Here is a 21240-nt window from a genome sequence, read left to right on the forward strand (position 1 = left end):
ATGCTCCTGAAACCTCACCAACCTTCCCACTACACTGAATAGAGGTGAGCGGTCATAAAAGGGGTCCTGGCCTTCGCCGGAGAATGGGCAGTGCTCTCCCTCATCTCCCCCCAGCTCGGAACACGGGTCGTCCAAAAAGATCTCATCTTCCAGGTCCTCCAACTCCTCATCCTCCTCCTCCTCCTCCACCTTCCCATCATGCCGCTCGTCTGCGAGCTCGGTAATGTCAGAGTCAGGGTTGGAGAGGGTGGGGGAGGGGGTGAGATCTGCCATGCGCTCGCTCATGCATGTGTTGAAAATGGGGGTGCTAGTGCAGCCAGAGACATGGGAACTGGGTTAGTATGACAAGATAAACACAGACATAGGTTAATTATATTAGCCAGTGGCACATGCCCACAGCACAGACCTTGTCCTGGTTTGTTTTTTTTGTTGTTTGAGAAGGTAAAAGGGTCTAAAACACTGGTGATAGCCCCCTGGAAACGTTCTTCTAATACGGCAATGACGGTCTAAACACATGGACCTCTTTATACCAATAGTCTTTCTAATAAATGTTCATCTTATCTACCAAAACAGTTCCATCAATTGTCTTAATCAAAATTACTTCTAAAACCCTTTTTCCCCCCTGGGAACTTACTGTAAATAAGACCTAATTTTTCAAAGTTCTCTTTCTAAATCCGCTGGCCTGTTTTCTTGCTGACGGGTCAAACTTCAGCTGCACAGTAGCAGGGCTTTCTTATCAGGGCCTGAACTAATGCTAAGCTGATTCCTTTCAGGCCAGCGATGCTCAAAACCAGAACCAGAGATGCCTGCTTTTGGACCTGCAACAGACCAGTGCTGGACCTCATTGAACAATTCACCTCATGCACTGTAAATAGCTTTTGCACGGCGAAAATTATGAAGTGAATTATACAATTATCTACTGTGGGAATCAAGGGAGTAAATCACTTTTTACCCTTTATCCAAATATACATTTAATGAATGAGGCTCTAAATGTTATTAAATGGAAAGTGTTGATGCACAGTTGGTCACAAAAATGTTGTGAACTTGCCGTTGTAGTAGACAGTGCGGGAATCAATTAACAAGGTAACATAATTGACGCCTATCACGTCAAAACTACAGAATGCTCTTGACCTGTAATTTACATTTTTTTCAAACAATATGAAACTCTTTGAACTCTTTTATGTTGAAGGTTAGGGTTAGGAAAAGGGTTAGGATTAAGGTTAGGGTTAAGAACTGATTTAAATCATAAGCTCAGTGTTTTCGTTTCATCTTTCTACACCTACTGTATGTTGAGATCACAATAAGGTTGTATTAATGCACTCGCGAGACCGCACTTAAAATACTGCGGCAGAGATCTTTGATATCCTTTTCTGACAGAAGTTAATGGCTAAACAACATTTTCTAAATGTACGCTTTTCTATAATACAACACCAACTACCAACAATTTAAAGGGATAACTGTCTGCACTGCACGTGAAGGGACTTCCTGATCTCCTATAAAATAATAAAGTGGCTGAAATAGAAGTACTGTACCAAGCACTGTCACCAGGGAAACACAACTTTGAAGCAAGAATTGTAAAACTTTAAAGTTGCTAAAAAACAGAAAGCCCTTCACGATGTGGATGCAAACCCTGCAGATGTTTTATGGAGTAAGTTGATGTAGTAATACTGAAAGATGTTATATGGGAAACAAATGTTGGTCATATAATTTGTTATGTTATTATTAATACAGATACCAGAGTGTTTTATAGTTATGGATTAAATACCCACAACAAGTTTGTACATAAAAATGCTATAGTAGAATTTCTTTGGGTGTAGCGGAAACACTGAACAAAGACTGTATAAAAAAAAAAAAAAAAAAAAAAAAAAACGCTTTTAACAATGTAGCAGAGCTAAGTAGACTATGGCCTAGAATATGTTTTGGATGACATTTTTTGTTACCGTTCCTTTATTTTAACAGATTTGATTACGTGTTTCACCGTTGGGAGTTTGCCTGTATAGTATCTGCAGGTGGTGGTTTATAATTCTAACATTCTCACATTTCTTTGTTAGGTTTACAATTATAATAAAGGTAGGGCTAAGGAAAGGTTTTAAAAATAATTAACAGATAGAATTTTTCAGTTTTCTCAGCAATCATTATTTAAAATGTCTAAAGTAAATTACCAACAATTCTTTAAGATTGGGTCATTGTATATGCATTCTGGAACTAACAAAAGGTCAATTGGTCAAAAGAAGACCAATACATATACAAATACGTGTTCTTAACCAGTATTTGTGGTCTGAAAAACATAGCTGTACATTGAATTTGGTTTTGTGGACTTTTGGAAAGACGTACCTCGTTTGTTTTTGCACACACAAGAAAAACACAAATAATTGTCAAAAAATAATAAACCCGTATAGCAGACGGACAAAAAACAAATATGATGACCTTTCAATTTTCTAACTTTAAAACATTTCTATATAACTGTTCTTTGGAAAAACAAAACAAAAACTAGCATGTTTTCTGGCAAATAAGATATAACAAATTATAATGCAGTAAAAAGCGCTCGTGATTAAGGGCCAGTCTGCATTCAGCACATGGATTTCTTACACAAATTTTTAGGAATTCAGAAATGTTCTCTATGACTGTGTACCTCATAGTTACTGTGTTTTAGCAGGAGTGTTAGTCCATTCAGCCCATCATTTTTGACTACTTTTTACACTTACATGCAGCACATTTAGTGTTGCCATCATATCAGGATTTCTGAGAACTAGAGTGGTGTTTTTTTTCCAGTGTCTTTTTTTCTGCAGATACGGGATATGATCGCTCGTTGTGATCACTTCAACTTCCTCTGCACATGTGTGGCACATGTGTGATCGAGGACGTTTTTCTAAACTCAATGAGGTTTAAAAAACATTTCGAAGTAAACTTTCCTTTCACTCTGGGCGCTTACATCATCTTCATGTGCACTATCAGAAGCGATGCAAAACGAAAGCACATTAACAAAACAGTAATGAATCGTCACGCACACGTGACCTTTCCTTAGCCCTATTAAAACCTAGACATTAAACATATATTGCATCTATTACTTTAGATTTACATCCCTGTGAAAATGTGTTAATGGATTCATGTAGAAATCTTTTTTTTTTAATTATCATTTAAAATCAGAAGATTTTATATTCGAATATATAGAAATATACTTTATAAAGCATTTTAAATATCTTATATATATATATATATATATATATATATATATATATATATATATATATATATATACACACACACACACACACACACACAATCCTTAGGTTTCACAGACCCTTATTAAGGTATTTATAGCCACAACTGTCGCTCATTTTTAGGAAAAGTTTTTAGCCATTAATGTGTTCATGACTCAAGAATTCTTCAGATCAGTTTAACTGAAACTCTTATTTGGGTTTATGGACACTGGGAGGTATAGGACCGCATGGTAGACGAGTCAGTATGTGTGAAATCTGTGTGAATTTCTCCATGCCCCAGTTATTATGTTTCTTAATCTGACACTTTTTGAACTTTCTCATTGGAGGCGGTTAACTGTGCCCTTGTGGGACTGCAATGACAAGTTGGCAGCTACAGTGTTCTTTTTTTATTGATCGTCTTTCATTTATTTGTAAGAACAGCGTTTAGAAATGGGCAATACAAATATTTTTTAAAGTGTATTCATGTATTGTTCCATTTACCTCACAAGCATGGGCAGGTCTTCACTGTTTGTCACATGGTGATCTACTACCTCAATATACCAAATCAGGTCCCTGACCCTTAAATAAATTCAAAGCCAGCTCATTGGGATACATTAAGTGGGTTATGTCTTTGTATTCACACTGCCAGCCTCTATCCATTCACTGAATTACCATGTAATCATGTGGCCCTCATTACAGACAGAACCTTAACCTAACCTCACAAATACCATATGTGTGACTGAAGGCTTTTCATGTAAAACGCATTTCAACAAGTTGTTAAGCAAAGTCAGAGCTTCAGAATGACATCGCCATTTCCAAAATGCTGCCTCCTGTCCCTCTGTCACCCTGTGCTCTTCTCTCCTTATTTCACACCAATAAGCAGTTCTCTAAAATGTCATCTCACATCGGACTGACAGGCCCTCCATACATGCCCAGACTGATACGTTCAAGCTTTACCTCAACTGGATAAGAGGATCTCTACATATAGATTGTCACCTGGGCTCCTGATCTGGAGATGAACCTGAACCCCACGCTAGAGAGAATTGTCACAGTGGTTTTGGGACTGTCCTAATACATCGTTCTAGGGCAGGTATATCATTGGCAATGTGGTAAAATCATGTTACTTACCTGAAATTAAAAATGTTAGGGGTGGTAGTAAGACAAGTGACAATTTTACGCATTGGATTAACACAACACTGGTTTTACCACCACCCCTAATTTATTTCACCACATTGCCAATCTGTACCCAGTCTAGGTGTAAAGCTCTTTTTTAAATACTGCTGATAGACTAATAGCTGTAAACATCCAGGCACTTCCACTGTTTCCCTGTTGACATGGGCATCTATCCACTGTGGGGGGTGAATAATAAACACCTCCTGTACAGACAGACTCAATCTTAAACAATTTATAAATGTACTGAGAGTAAGTCATACACATGTATATAGGGTATGTATAGACAGCTGCAATATCACTGCTGCATGCTTTACAAGGTATAACTAGAGATTTCAATCAGCATGTCAACGCTGACTCTTGTCAGAATGTGTGACTACAGATTACAGGCCAGTGTAAAAACGTGACGCTCTCAAGCATAAAAACAAAATTCATGCATTCATAATTGTATTGTCTGCCAATCTTCATTGGTTTCACACACATGTCACCTGATCAAAACCATTTTGCATAGTATACAAATTTAAATGGGTTTCAGCTAACATTTATAAAGCTTGGAAATTGCTGCCATTTGAAATTTGGGAAAGCGACATTTTGAAGAAAATACACCCCATTTGCCTATCGGCGTGATCTTTTCTTATGATGTGATTTTTTTTATAGGTTTTAAATTGCACTCTATGTTTTCTGACCTTATGTGTGTTATTTATATAATCAGCTTCCTCCCTCAAGTGCAAGATTATTCATATCAATGGGATATTCCTAATTACTCTTAAGAAGGATGTGTGTCTGTTTAAACTGGTCTGGACTAATTCAGAGCCAGCGATCTGCAATAGTACACTGAGAGCAATCACATACTCAGCCTGGGCTGGAACTGGAGAAGCGAAAGGTATTTAATTTCTGCCAAGACAACTACTGATATCTGGATTTGCTACATAAGTTAGCAAAATCCCTATTTAAAACCCAGCCTGATATTAGACTAGCCAAACTGTAGGAATCTACTACTACTACTGCATCTATATGCACAGACAGGGCCAATGCACGACAACTAATGCATCTATATGCTAAATAGAAGGTCAGATACTAAATCTGCTCAAAGTGCAACAAGGTCGGTGCTGTGGACAATTCTAGATGGAAATTTGTAATAAGAGAGAGCATAGAGTGTTACCTGTCAAATGTGAAAAAAAACAAGCAGACAATGAGACTAAATCATTATAGGACACTAAATGTGATGAAAGTTAATAGGTGAAGACAGCAGAACCTGACCAGTAGGAAATCAGATGAATACAATTTCAGCATGTTATCTTTAGATTTGTAAATCCAGAATCCATGTAAATATGAATCACCAATTTAGAATTCCACAGTATTTCTTTAGTGTGCTTAATTCATTCAAAGCTATCTGCCAAGTGTCAAGCAAATTGACTGTTTTATCCATGATTCCTAAAACAGATACACATTACATTATTTTTGGTTTCTCAGTGTTCTTACTAATCAGGTTCTTGAGTTCAATTATGGTACACTCTGAGAAGTCTTATAATTGTAAGTATGTATGTATCTGTGCATCTATTCTGCATACACATCTAGTGAAACATCTCCATTGTGCCTCTCTACAATGTGACTCATCCCCTCTGCCTCTGCTCTTATTTATCACTCTGTGTGTCTGTCTGTCTCTATACTGCACGGCTCCTTCCTGTCTGTCTGTTGGAGTGTCTCTATCCTGTCCTGTCTTTCTCACTCTCTGGGTCAGCTTGCTTTGCAGGGATGCTGTGACTCACCTGCCTACCAGGCGGAACCATGGGAAGCGATCGTAGAAAGGGTCTCCGCCAGTCATGACATTGTCACAGTCGTCAATAGCACTGCTGGGCACCTCTGCTGCTCGATCGTACATCTCCCGCATCAGATCCAGTCTCTGTCTGCACAGGCAACACACAAAGCCAAGTACAAAGACATTTCAAGTATTTCTGTCAGCCTCTTCAGTAAGAACAATAATCAAAAGGGCAGCCTCCAATTCCTTCTGTCATTTGTTTTTTCGCCTGTTGAACCTCAGCAGCGGAGGGTCAGTTTAATGCATCAGATTTACTTAATTTTTTCAGTCCTTTGGAAGCAGCTCTGAAACTGGTGCATTTTCTAACTATCCTTTGGTGTCAAAGTGAAATGTTATATTCTTTAACAATAGTCCTGGATATAAGCAGTCTAGATAAACAGGTCTTCACATGTAGTACACATGTACTTGAGGACTTTTTCTACAAATGGGTGGTATCAGGCAACCACTTTTTTTTTAGCATAGCTTTTTAATGCAATGCACCTTTCAATTTTCAACGATAATCAGGTAGAAGCAAAACACTGGATGAGGCATAAAAAGCAGGCCTGGAAAGATAGATAGATAATGGACAGATTCCCTGCCCTGGACTGAGGATACCTGAGTTTCTCAAGAGTCCAATAGTGGGTGGCACCATTCTTCTGGTCCTGCACCTCTACAGCCACAATGGTGCGTGGGAAGGGATGCTTCTCCCGGTCCTTGGCAGCATCGAGGGGCAGTAAATCAGTGGATAGTGGGGAGTACAGGGTGTCCGTCAGCAGCACAAACTGGAACTGAACCTGCAGGACAGGGAGGGCACACAGCTTGGCATGCAGCACATGGATGACAGGTCTTTGTTGATTGAAGTAACAATGCAGTGTCATACTGACTGAATCATTGTGAGGGTGTCTTGTGGTCTTAGACCAGATTTCATCAAAAAACTAATTTCCCCAATGTTCCCAATAAAAGTAAATGGACCTGTCATTGCAATCTTGTTTTCAACTGATTATCTCGCTGGGAGAGAGACAGTAGGATGACTCAATTGGTAATAGAATTGAGTTTTGGTAGCTAATGGAATGGATTTTCATAATTAATCCATAAGTCAATCCTTCCCAATGACACTGACCTGTTTCTCCTCCCAATCAATGTAGTTTGTAAATTCTAAAGTTTGTCCCCTTTGAAGTAAGAGGTCTATTTTAAAGAACTGATTTATTGACCACCTTATGACATCACTATGGAAAATAACTTCATACATTTTATGTTGGTCATATCTCTGAAACAGATTCCAAAGTTGGATAGATTATAGTGCACTCAATGTGACATGGTAGGATAACGAGGTCAATATCCTCATGAATAATGTTTTTTCTTTTTTTTATTCTATTCCATTAGAATATCACTTACTTCCTACAATCGATTACCATGGCTTACCATAGATAGTTTTTTGATTAACATTGGAATAAGTCTGTTAGGGAGGGTTTGCTCATGGTAGTCAGGGATGGCTTGGCTGAACCTTTACTCACCTTCTTCTTCAGCTCCACGCTGATGGCGTTGGCCTCCTTCAGGAAGATGGCGTTCCCCCACAGAAGGTCTCTCAGCGATGTGAACTGGTAGCACTTCCACTTCCGGAATGCCCACAGAGCCTGCTCCAGCTCTCGCTCAGTCCATTGCACTGGGGAAGCACAGGAGAGTGAAGCACACTGCATTGAGCACACAACAGTACACAGAGCCTGCTCCAGCTCTCGTTCAGTGTGCAATACTGTATTAAACATCATCTAATTCTGAGAAGCAGAGAAGTGCTGCATGACAATCGGATAAGCAGACAGACAGTTCTTTTTGAAGAATTTTCAGGATATATATATAGGGGAAATTAAAACAATAACAATAATGGAGAATGCTTCAATATTACTCAAAATATGAGTTCCAATGTATCTGGATGGCATCTTTGTCACTACTGTACTATTTTGCACATCCTAAAGCACGGTTGTAAGTGACCATGAAATAGCGGTGTAAATATACACCATAATCATGGTATTTTACTTATTATGATGCATATGATGGTCCTGATGGAATATTTTGACCATGTGTAAACCCTATTACAAACACTTACAATAAGACAACTGCGGCATGCTCACCTTCTTCCTCAGGCTCTTCCTCCTCCTCTGTGGTTTCTGGGTAACAGCGGGAGTCCACCTGCTTCTGCAGAGCCTCCAACTTACTCTCATACTCCTAGTCAGTAAAATAACAGGGCTGAGTCATTGTGCAAATGGAATGGAAATATAGGGTTGTGACAGAGAGAAAGAATTCCATCTGTAAATCTCCCTCCCGACCAAAAAGTGAGCTAGGTAAGGTTTATGGTTTATGCTTGACAGTAGGCAGAAACCGGAAGGTGACCATATTAGGTTGAGCGTGTAGTTGCACGTACCCGGAAGGACTTTATTGCAATCAGATGAGGGGCGACCCTCTATTGGAGAAACCATGGCGATGGGTTGATTGCAGGGAGGAGTTTTTGGGTACAAAGGGGAAGCAGCTACATCAGTACGGGGCCTTGCGCTGATGACGTAATCCAGCCGGAGCCTGTGTTTTGTTACTGTTTTGTGTTTCTGTTTTTGACAAAGGAGGAGTGGGAGTCGGGAACTGCAGCCACAGAGCCAGCACTATACCCAGAGCACGTCCCTCATAGCACAACACAGCACAGCACCAGCACCAGCACTCACCACGATCCCAGAGAAAAGGAGCACAGTTTCGTGCATGGAGGGTTGTGGTTTAGGAGTGTTATTTGTTTATTTCTCAGGACTATAGAACCTGCCATGTTCCTCCTGATACCATTGCTGGTAGAGGGGTGGTTTATTATTATTTGTTTTATAAAATAAAACACAAACATCTTGGGAGAACTTTTGTCTGCCTTCCCTTATTATACAACTCACATCCTGTTCAAAGGGGTTTATAATCACATCACGTGTGTCACAAGGCAAAAGGTGGTCCTATCAAAGCAAGTGCTCTAATCCTACTAGTAAGGAAAGCTAGATACAGCACTCCATCCGCCTGCACTATTACATTAAAGGACCCATCTCATCAATAAGATGTATAGTGAAAGCATGGTAAAACAGAGGCAAGCACAGTAAAGCACAGAATGGTAATACAAAAAAAATCACATATATTAATGTTCTAAGTGCATGATACATATTTAAATACTATATGGTACAAATACATGTGACCCCCTCAGGTCTTGTATAACCTTTTTCAGTAATGGAAACATCGAAATAATAATAATAATAATAATAATAATAATAATAATAATAATAATAATAATAATAATAATAATAAACATCTATGTTTAAATCCAGTTATTAATGTTAAATGTGCATCGACCATTGGTCATACTCCCTTGTTGTTGTTGTCGTTGTTACATAACATGTCTGTTGTGTTTAGTTTTAAACTAATGCAGTAGTACAGCACTGCTAATAAGTTTATGTACAGTCGTAAGAGCTACCGTAAATTGAGGCAAGAGGGTTTTGACAGCAGTCGCAAAAGAGACATGTGCATCTGTTTGGTTCCACGCTTACAACTTTACTGTCATATTGTTTACATTTTTTTTAAATTCTCAAATTATCCGGGTAGTAAAAAGAGACCTGGATATTAAAAAGAGACCCGGGTAGTGTCGCGTAATTTAAAACCCGATGGGTACCCAGGTTTTCAGGTACCCATGCCAACCACTAATATATATATCAGGAAAAATAGGATAGGAGTGAGGTATTTTGTAAGGTTATACCTTTTCAATTCATATAAAAACATCAACAATCATCAAAAACACCACTGTACCCAAATTTGGTTTGCAAAACAAAAGTAAATTAAGAAATTAAAATGTACCCCCCCCCCCCCCCCAAAACACCACCACATGGTTTAAATGTGGGTTTGCAAAACAAAAGTAAATTAAGAAATTAAAATGTACTGAGGAAATGCTCTCCCCAGGTTTACCACCCTATTTCTCTAAGATGTTATTTCCACTGGGTCTATATTTACCCATATACCCTGTGCATGTCTTGTTTCATTTACAGAATATGCCCTCACCGCAGCTACATTTGCCTGGTATTATTTATTTCAAAGCATCGGTGTTGAGCCTTCTATCCTCCTTAATTAGCTACCAAAATGAGATGAACTACCCTCTTCCAACATGTTTGTGTTTTTTTAGTTTGCCTACAACATCCTCTATAGTAGCTATCCCAGCAGTTAAGCAGAGGTGATACACTATTTCTACATCACAGACTAGAAGAGCATTCTACTACCCACCAGCCTCTGCTGCTCCAGGAGGTTGTTTGCTTCCTCTCGCTCCCTTCGGTACTGATCCTCCAACTCCTGTAGCCTAGAGAACAATCAATATGTGAGTAACAAAGAACTCACTACAGAAAAAGTGAAAGCCAGTGGAGAAAGTATATTTCAATGTATCTAGGCTGTACGTTAGAGAAAATGTATTTGACAATGACCATTAAGCCCAAATCAAGAGAATCATAAAATACAGCTGTGTCCCAAAAATATGGTAAAACAGGTGGAAATATAATTTTTTTTTTTTTTTTTTTTTTTTGCAGGACAACTGTAATGGAATCTTAGAATACAGCTGTGTACCAAATAGGAAGTCCCTGAAATGTTCTCTGAAATATGAGGTGATCTAGCTGATCCAGGGGGTAAATGAGAACTAAGGTGAATGTGCGTTCTAGAAGCTGCAAAAACTGTGTGGATTTCTAGTTTGCGGTTCTCTTACACACCATGAAACGAAACAATTTACGCAATATACCAAAGCAACAGAACCTGAAGAAGAGGATTTTACCGTCTGGTAATGTCCGCCTCGTGCCGTTAAATGTTAGGGTATTTAACATAATGATCAGATCAGATTTATAAACTTTCATGCTCATGTCTGACATGCAGCATCCCCATGTTATCAGTGCTGCCCCTGCTCTGTGCCTAGTGCAGCATCCCCATGTTATCACTGCTGACCCTGCTCTATGCCTAGTGCAGCATCCCCATGTTATCATTGCTGCCCCTGCTCTGTGCCTAGTGCAGCACCCCCATGCTATCATTGCTGCCCCTGCTCTGTGCCTACCGCTGCTCCATCTCCTGCTTCATGTCAATGCCCTGTTTGTCGAGCAGCTCCCGCTGTGCAAAGGCCCAGTCAACAGGCTCAACTGGGGTCTCGGCACAGGGGGTGCGTTCTCGTTCCTGTCTCGCTTGCTCTGGGTGATTGAACCGGAACACATGGCTCTTCCCAAGGATGATGCGGTTTCCTGGGGAGTCAAAAGACAAAGAATGATTTCACAACACCCCTGGTAATTGAAGGAGAAACCATTCTAATGTATCTAGTAATAAAATCTATCTATCTATCTATCATAGATACTCTAATAACTATGCAAACCTTGAGAGACAGCTATCATTTTAATCACTTATTAAAACAGCTATTGCACATATCCACTTAAGGCAGGCTCACCTGATCGGAGGATAGTAGGCTCAGAAACTTTTTTCCCGTTAACGTAGGTCTCTGCTCCTTCACATGGCTCCAAGATAACTGAAACTACATCAAGAAAGACGAAAGGTAAACTTGAATGCTTCAAAGAATAAATGAGCAGATACACATTCTCTAACATGCATAAAATGTACCCTTTTTGAATAGAAAAAATATATATTGGCAGCATATCCTTATAGATATCAAAATATATACTAATACAAATCAGTTGCTGATTCAGTTTAGATGCCATACATCTTTATAATAGCACAGTTCTGGGTATTTCAGTTATTAATGAGGAGGCTCTACTGTATGTTCTGTTGTTATTCCATCAAAACTACTGTCAAAAGAAAAGTGCTGAACTTCATCACACAAAATTAAAGTTACATTAAAACAATCCATTATACTTTAGTTCATCCTATTTATAGTAGTGGTTTTCTATACAGTGCATATGTAAAAACTTCAGTGTGACATACATCGACACTAAACATTATCCAGTTACTGTACCTTTCATAGTCCGTAGTTCTATATATTGCTGTTTGGTTCAAGCTAAGCACTTAACATTAATGTCTCTTGAAAACCATATCTCAGAGCGTGCTGCCTCTATCAGCAGAAAAATACACACACTAGGCGGGAGAATTATAGTTCAAAGGTCATATATACCGACATTTATCAAATCTACCAATTTGTCAATTAACAAATGAATTTTAAAATGCACTACGCTTGTTAATACAGTACTCACAAGATACCCCTACAGAGAGAGAAACCAGCCTAAAGCAGAAATATCTTGTTAAGGAACAACAGTATCCAGCCCAATCCTCACTCCTAAAAACTCTCTGGAGCTCTCTGCTGTAAAAGGAACGTATTTGTTTTACACCTAAAACTGCGCAGCACGATAACTGTGTACACTGTGATGTGCCTCAAGGTACCACAAGTTTACTTAGGTGCCACGAAAGCTTTCCAGTGTAGTTTTAAATCATCCATTACTTCCAACACTCAAAAAAACCTTGTAAAATGAGATCAATGCAAACTATTGCGCAAATGCCACTGTAATAATGTTTCAACATCCCTGACTAAGTGCAGATTTCTGTGTTTATATGGAGATACTGATAACAGCATTACCCTCTCCCAGTGGGCAGGTTGTGCTGGTGAAAGTGCAGTGTTCTTCCTTGATGAAGAGTCCACTCAGCACAATATCCTGTCTGCTGGCAGCATCCTCACGGCCCACCCTGTCCGGAGAGAGAGATACAGGAAGCTGCTTTACAGAATATGAAACCTAATTACAATAATGGTCTGATATTAGCTCTCAGAAAATTTGGCACAGGATGCTGCAATTTTTTTTATAATAATTTTTGTCAAAAAAGTAAAAAGTTGGTACAACTCCCTCTGTTTACAAGAAAACAAAACCCATTTTAGTCACCATACTGTTAGACTAACCAATACACTACTAAAGGAATACACAGTGAGCTTTGGCCCAGTTTCAATGACAAGATATCTCCTTACCTGGTGATTCCATCTTTAATATAGTACAAAAGACATTCTGACATCAAAGGATCTTCATTCAGGTTCACAAGGTGAGGGGTCTGAAAAAGATCCGGGTGTACATTTAAACTGATTCTGATCTTCTGATTCAGACCGGTAAGGGATCAGCAAAGAACAGAGCTGCTAGCACATCAAACTGGAACATTAGCACCGCTCTCAATCCTCAATGGGAGCACCGTCAGGGCTTGAGCCCTCCGGATTCCGTTTTGGGAGTCTCTCGTTTGTCACTTTTCTTATTCTCATATATTCTTGTAAGTATCTGTAGTTCTATAACCTGAAACTCAAGATGATGCCTTAAGAACATAGCATCACAGCAAAAACAAAACAAACAAAAAAGAAACGTCATGCATTTCAAAACAGCATGCATAAGAAGACCTTGAGTGAAGACAGCAAAGTGTTCTCTGCAACGAAAGAGGTCTGACCCAGGAAAGTATAATACTGCATAATGATCAAGAACTTTTTCTAAGCTAAATGAAAAGAAAAAAAAACCTATATATATACATACACTGAGTGCACAAAACATTAGGAACACCTGCTCTTTCCATGAAATAGACTGACGAGGTGAATCTAGGTGAAAGCTATGATCCCTTATTGATGTGACCTGTTAAATCCACATCAATCATTGTAGATGAAGGGGAGACAGGTTAAAGAAGGACTTTTAAGCCTTGACACAATTGAGACATGGATTGTGCATGTGTGCCATTCAGAGGGTAAATGGGCAAGACAAAAGATTTAAGTGCCTTTGAACGGGGTATGGTAGTAGGTGCCAGGCACGCCGGTTTGAGTGTGTCAAAAACTGCAACACTGCTGGGTTTTTCACGCTCAACAGTTTCTCGTGTGTATCAAGGATGGTCCACCACCCAAAGGACATCCAGCCAATGGCAGGCCACTGGTTGAAAATGGCTCATTGATGAAAGAGGCCAAAGAGGACTGACCTGAATTGTGCAGAGCAACAGACGGGGTACAGTTAGTCAACTGACAGCCCAGTACAACATTGGTGCCGAAAGACCATTAAAAGAATGCACAACTCGTCACGAATGGGGTATGGCAGCCGATGACCTAACAGAGTTCCACTTCTTTCAGCAAAACACAAGAAACTGCAGTTGCAGTGGGCTAAGGAACAAAAACACTGGACGCTGGAGGATTGGAAAAACATTGTCTGGTCTAATGAATCCCGGTTCCTGCTGTTTCACACTGATGGAAAGAATAGGGTATGGAGGAAACCACATGAGTACATGCATCCATCATATCAACATTACAGGCTGGTGGTGGTGGTGTGATGTTGTGGGGTGTGTTTTCATGGCACACATTGGGCCCCTTGATAAAAGTGGAGCAACGTTTGAATGCCACAGGATATCTGAACATCATTGCCAATCAGGTGCATCCCTTCATGGCAGCAGTGTATCCATCTGCTAATGGATTTTTTCAGCAGGATAATGCCTCATGCCACAAGGCTAGGATTGTCCAGGAATGGTTCCACGAACATGACAGTGAATTCAGCTCACTGCAGTGGCCTGCCCAGTCACCAGATCTCAATCCAATTGAGCGTCTGTGGAATGAGATTTAACGAGCTATTCGGAGTAGAGATCCACTACCAGCCAACTTGACACAACTGTGGGAAGCATTGGAGTCAACATGGGCCAGCATCCCTGTGGAACACTTTCGACACCTTATAGAGTCCATGCCCCAACGAACTGAGGCTGTTCTGAGGGCAAAAGGGGGTGCAACTCAATATTAGGAAGGTGTTCCTAATGTTTTATATATATATGTATATATATACACACACACATGGTTTAGCACACCATCTAACACCATGTAAGAGCAGTTCCTACTGAGTCACAATCACCTCTAAATTTAAGCGTGTGCGTTTCCTTAGCAGTTTCCTAAGTACTACCAGGCCTAGGGTCCAAATGTTACCAGTGTAGTAATGCTGCCAGTAACTGGGTTAGCCAATAACATTTGTCACTTATTATTCTAACCAATCCTACTGTATCTTAGACAGAAGAGTAAGAGATAGGAATTATGGAAGCTCACTGCATTCTAATTCACACACAAGCCATATTTCAGACCCGTTCAAAACCAACCAACCTCATTTGGAGAAAACAACCCAACTGTATCGATAAAAACTGGCTGAGGTTTTCTTGCTGCTGGCTTAAAAATAAACAAAAGTGATTTTAACTTGCTCCAACACAAACACAAATAAAACGAAAACAAGGTACATATACGTAGAACACATTTTATATAAAACTATACATGTACACACATATATACTTACATAGAAACCATACGATGGAACAAATTTTAATGATTGCCACCTGTAAACATACCCCTGGGATAGAGCTTCTTTTTCCTTGTAGTCATCTGTTTTGTTTGATTGTTAAGTGTTGGCATTATACACGCTACATTCTCAACTTGATTACTAACCTTCTTTGGTGAGAACACGCCCACTGTGCCGCCGTCCTCGCGCATGGCCACGCCCATCTCTGCAAGCAGAGCCTCTCTGTGGAAATAAAGAGGCCAAATATGCAGGCAAATTCTAGAATTGCTTTCTTCACAGTTGAAACATAAAAAGTGTGCCAGCAACCCCCCACCCCACCCCCCCTGTAAATTGAGCATCAAAGCGAACTATGTCCTGTCTGTGTTGACATGATCACTACCTCTCCATTCTGATGGCTTCTGTCCGCCGGAGTTTCTCCTCCCACGTCTCGTTGAGCTCAGCAATGATTTTCTCAGTTTCCTGTCATTAAAGAAGAATATCTTAATTGAAATCCCATTGAAATCAGAGAGTAAATACAACTGAACTGCATCTTCTGTCAGTGCGTTTATGAAGAAATTACTTGTTTATCCATCAACTGCGCTACAGTAGTTATCAATGTAACTATTCCTGTGCCATGGTGCCATTTTATTTTTTTAAACAAAGCACACTACTATCCCACAATCCCACTGGGCCCTTTTGTCGCAGGAAAAGAACCTACACGTTTTGAAAAAAGCACTGAAACACATTTCTCTTGGCCACGGCTGGCCCTGGCCCACAGTGGAAACGAGGCATTTGTCACTGTCCATTTTTTCACACAAGATCCTGTTGCTATGTCTTTTTGTCCAGCCCTCATTGTAGTAAGACCTGTCTTTGCCTCACCTTGAGCCTCTCAATGGCCTCCTCGCTGCCAGGACTGAACATGATCCGGTCGTGGAGGCTGTTGATGGATCCGGCCCGACTGGAGAGGGCGGAGAGAGAGGGAGAGGGGCTCATCCCTGTCGTCGCATTGGCCACTGTGGAAAGATCACCCCTTTGATTGACAGCTTGGTGATTTTTGTTATTGTTCTTGAAATCGGATAGGTCTGTCATAGGAAGGAGGGAACCAGGAAGGAAGGATGGGTGGGACGAGGAAGAAGAGAAAGAAGGGGCGAGGTAGAAGAAACCAGAGAGTAGAGGAGGAGGAGGAGGAAGAAGAAAAAGAAGAAAAAAACAAGACACAGGTGGTTCGAAATGAATCCAAAAAACAAGGCGATAGAGAGATGTTTGCAAAAAAGAAATACAAATTAAAATAAACTGAAAACAAATGAAATAACCTTTTAGGGTTTAAAACAGTCTATTCTTTATAGTCTTAAAAAGAGAAAGACAAGAGTGAAATTAGACAGATGTCTTGAGGTTAGATTATGATAGGGGGTCAACCTGCTTGTAAATCTGCCATTGACTCCTCCTCAGTAACAAACTATTTTGTTCTCAAATTCTACACCTGCAAAGAATAGGTCATTTAAACAGCCAAGACACAAACAAAACAGCAAATAGAAAGCCCCTCATGCTGTGCTCAGTAAAGTGTTAAGCTAGCCAAAACTGGTAATCAAATACATCAAGTTGCAGAGTTTATCAAATCCTTGGAATCCAGCAAGAGACAAGCAGTTACCTTTCTGCATGCTCTACTTGCCCAGTCTGATGTTCAGTCTAAACCACTAGTTTTTACCAGCTGCCTCCCCAGTTCTAACCTTTCACTATACATCCTCCCATTCCTCAGCCCTAATTCATTGTTGGAAGTGTTTTAAAGCATATGGTGCAAGAATGTCCTGTTCACAATTGATCTTACACGATCTGCAAAGAAACAGCCGGGTGAAATATTGTGCACTTTAAGGCAGCCAAAGATGGCACTTTTCTGCCATTCAAAGCCAGCTTTCATGTCAGCCAGCTAAAGCAAGCACCAGCAGGGGTGCACTGTCTCTGAGCATGCAAGCTACAGTAACGCTACAGCATGAGACCAGCCAGCAGGTCTCTGACACAGCTTTCAAAGTTGACCCAGGGCAATAATGAGACTGCTATGCATTGTCTGGTTTTATGGAAGCCTTTTGGGACTAAAGTAATGTCCTCTATTACATATCTAGCTTTCCAGTGCTTAACTAATTAGTCAGTATGTTAAGAAATATAGAATATGTGTTATACCGGGATTGTTAATTTAAAAAAAAAAACGTGCGACCAGCAGTACATTTCAGTGGCTACATTTTCAGATCCAGTGACGTAAAACCCAGGAACACAGAGGCATTTTTGGTGAGGCTATGACACAGCAACTAAAATGTACCAATTGATAAGCATATGGTAATCAATCCCTTGCACAGATTTTTGGCTGGATAAGGAAACAAGTTCCATGTGACAAGGGGTAAAGAAGAAGACTGTTGAGATGATGCCTGAGAGGTTACAATTATAATTAGAAGATTTCACACAAACTAACTCTGCATTTCTACATTTTGGTTACTTTGTGTGGACCTGTGGAACACTTATTTAAATCTCTGACAATGGTGCAGTTTTTACACTTACTTTATCCCACACATTTGTACATTGAAAGAAGAGATGGATTCCATTACAGGGTTTAAGAATGACTGTATAATGGATTTCAGAACAGCAGTTTCCTAACAGTATCAAAGAAATTAGCTAAAATCAGAATCTAGCGTTACATAGCATCTGTCTGTCTCCCTGTATGTCCATCTGTTTTACACGTGTATACATTGGATACAAGTCATGGTGATCTAATCTTTAATATTACTCGTAGCTGGAATTTTTAACTTACAGCTGTGGGTTGTTAAGAATGTCTTTGAAATGCTTATTGATAATTCCATAGACTAGGTTGAGTCTGTGAGCGTAGGACGGAATTACAGATAAACAGTTCTTCCATGAATTTCTCTAGGCCCTAATTATCTCCAAAATAATAAATGGAAATTATTTCATAAAACCAGACTGTTACTGAATGCCCCATGTACACTAAACCCAAAGGATACCTGCATTCTATGAAATATCCTTCTCAATGAAAGGCCTGTTATTATATATTTCCCCCACCCCTTGTCTCATGCTGTAGGGCCCTGTGATGCACAGTGAAGCTGTAAAGCGTCGGACTATTGAGATACACACATTTCAAACCGGCAATCTCGCTGCTCTTCCCTGGAAATGCTGGGAGGGAAAGAGACAGAGAAAAGAAACCAGAGTCAAACACATTTACATGCACTTCTATCCCAGATGACTTGTAAACAGAAAAAGTGCATAAAGCAAGTATTTTTGTGCATGTTTATGTCTGTGTTGACAGAGCAATGCAGTCAAGCTGTTTGCCTAGTCCACTATTCTGTTGTGATAAGTCTCATTTATAAACTTATGCTCGGACCATACTAAGAAATTAAGAATTACAATTGACAGGAAGCACACTGATGAATAATCAATATGGAAGGGAATACAATCAGTGAATGTGTGCGTATCGTAACATGTACATGGCACTCCCTGTATGCATTTGTGTGTCACTGTCAGTGTGTATATTAAAGTTCAAGATAAGTTAACAATTAAACTTAATTGCAAATTATGATCTACTTAAATAAGTTTTCAGTAGAATACATGGGTTTTAACAACAGGTCTTTGTAGTTATAGTAATTGTAGCTGATCCATGTGTGTGTGTGTGTGTATAGAGTTTAGACGTGCACGTAAAAGATTATGCAAACCAAGAAGTCCTCTCTCCCCCTGCCTCCACCAGTCCCTTACTTGCTATGATGTCTCCCAGTCCCTGTGATAACAGTAAGTCCTTCAGTCTGGACACTTCCTCCTTTAGCTCTCGAACCAGCCGGTTGTTGGGGTCCTCGTTAATCACTGCGTTACAGCGGATCTGCTTGGCCCGATCTGCATACCTACGAGAAGAGACGATAACATTTGAACATAGCTACAACTGAAAACACAAAATACTGTCACTAAAATAAAACAAAAAATTCAGAATCATAATGGGTATGCAGAGAACCCATTACGTTTCGAAGTCCCAATGTGTTATTTAATTTTTTTTTTAAAGATATATGATATGATGAGTTTTAAGTAGGGTGGGATATTTTTCTGTCCACAAGACAAGTGAAAATATTTTTTGGTTTGTTTCTTTTAAATGTTGTTCAATTGTTTTGAATTACTGAACTACGTACAAGAACTTCAGACCACCAGGTGGTCTCTCTAATGCAACTGTATTATTTTAGTTGAACTAAAATCTGGAAAGGAGATCTTTGTAGGCGATGCAAATGAAAATAAAATTAACAGCACAAGAAATCTTAATTTGTTAAGACAAAGAAACCCCTGTCTTCTTACAAGATGATATACAAATGCTTTGCATTTCAAGATGTATGGTAAAACAGATGTATGTTAAAACAGTCTTTCGTTGTGTATAACAAAAAATAGCAGGCTAAAGCTTTTAGACACAAATTAGCTGTTCTTGGGAGACAAAGAAAATATCCAAAAAGCACAAAATATGACTACAATTGAACACAAAAACACCTTCAAATAAATCAAACACTTAAAAAATGAAAATAGGTTGAGCACACACACAAATGGAAGGATTAGTCTTGAAAACTGCTAAAACCCCAAGTTACCCAATATCAACTGAAAAAGTATGTTTTAATAAATGATATTCATCACTGCCCTATTGGAGCCAGTAGCTAAGTCAATGTATTATTTAAATCCCTTTTCCTCCAAGTAATGTGTAATAGCAAAATAACTGTACTTGGTTAAAAATAACCATACTCGTTACAAATATTAATTTGTACTTGTTACTCGGCACACCCCTAAGAACAACGATCAGTTTCAAAGCTATTAATATGAAATACAATGCTTCCTCCTTTCACGATTTTACGATTCAATAATTGACAAATTCGGTTCATTCAAAGTTAGGCCATGTTGACAGTAGGTTGTGTTCTGCATTTTATTGCACCTAAAATTCCTTAATTCACTATTTTCAATACTTCACATTGTTTGTTGTGTAATTAAGATAGTGATAGGGAGCACTGTACTCCATCCTGCTGAGTGGACTATACACAAATTATAACTGCATGTAGACAACAGACAAACAGCTCAGGAGATTAAACCAAAACAACTCAAAAGATGATTTACTAGGAAACTAACTCAGTCTGATGCAAGGGATTCAAAAGAATCAATATTCTTATTTCAATTAACCTGAAGCCCACTGAATATGGCAGTCACTTCAGGTTTCATGCAGTTTATATGTATGTTTTTGGCGTAAAGAATCTCAACAAAGCAATAAAGACAATAATCTGCCTGTCTGTCTCTGAGATCAGGCCAATCCACAGTAAACATATAATGAAATAACAGAAAGTACTGTATACATGTCAGTGTTTCTGTGGGAGTCCTTCTACTCTGGTAGATGTGCTGTATGTATGTGTGAATCTTGAACTTTTTGGCAAAGCGTTATGTCTGGTGCAAACCCAACACAGCACATCACCCAGGCAACACCATCCCTATTGTGAAGCTTGGTGGTGGCAGCATCATGCTACAGGGATGCTTTTCATTGGCAGGGACTGGGAAGCTTGTCAGGGTAGAGGGCAAAATGGATGGAGCTAATTACAGACAAATCCTTGAGGAAAACCTGCTTTAGTCTGAAAAAGACCAAAGACTGGGACAGAGATTCACCTTTCAGCAGGACAATGACCCCAAGCACACAGCCAAGGTGACACTGGAGTGCATTAAAAACAAGAAAGTGAATGTCCTAGAGTGGCCCAGTCAAAGCCTGGATCTGAATCCGATTGAGAGT

The 21240-nt window shown here is 39.5% G+C and overlaps 1 protein-coding gene across 26 annotated transcripts in view; it reads right to left on the reverse strand.

Annotated features, from left to right (window-relative positions):
* The window catches only part of LOC121322986 (kinesin-like protein KIF1A), a 111758-nt gene that overhangs the window by 57028 nt on the left and 33490 nt on the right, over positions 1–21240 (reverse strand). For 5 of the 26 annotated variants that reach the window (XM_041263688.1, XM_041263687.1, XM_041263667.1 and 2 more), the window contains exons 13-27: positions 19203–19345; positions 18588–18626; positions 16332–16534; positions 15853–15932; positions 15620–15695; positions 13157–13236; positions 12776–12882; positions 11639–11722; positions 11258–11438; positions 10450–10522; positions 8295–8388; positions 7683–7831; positions 6784–6962; positions 6140–6277; positions 23–307 (exon numbers count right to left, since the gene is read on the reverse strand). In XM_041263688.1, coding sequence (XP_041119622.1) covers positions 23–307; positions 6140–6277; positions 6784–6962; positions 7683–7831; positions 8295–8388; positions 10450–10522; positions 11258–11438; positions 11639–11722; positions 12776–12882; positions 13157–13236; positions 15620–15695; positions 15853–15932; positions 16332–16534; positions 18588–18626; positions 19203–19345 — 1911 coding nt within the window. Of the gene's footprint in view, positions 1–22; positions 332–6139; positions 6278–6783; positions 6963–7682; positions 7832–8294; positions 8389–10449; positions 10523–11257; positions 11439–11638; positions 11723–12775; positions 12883–13156; positions 13237–15619; positions 15696–15852; positions 15933–16331; positions 16535–18587; positions 18627–19202; positions 19346–21240 lie in introns of all 26 variants that reach the window. The other 21 variants (XM_041263664.1, XM_041263669.1, XM_041263665.1 and 18 more) reach the window with 10 other exon arrangements.

The sequence above is a fragment of the Polyodon spathula genome, chromosome 11, assembly GCF_017654505.1.
Source record: "Polyodon spathula isolate WHYD16114869_AA chromosome 11, ASM1765450v1, whole genome shotgun sequence".
Lineage (NCBI taxonomy): Eukaryota > Metazoa > Chordata > Actinopteri > Acipenseriformes > Polyodontidae > Polyodon > Polyodon spathula.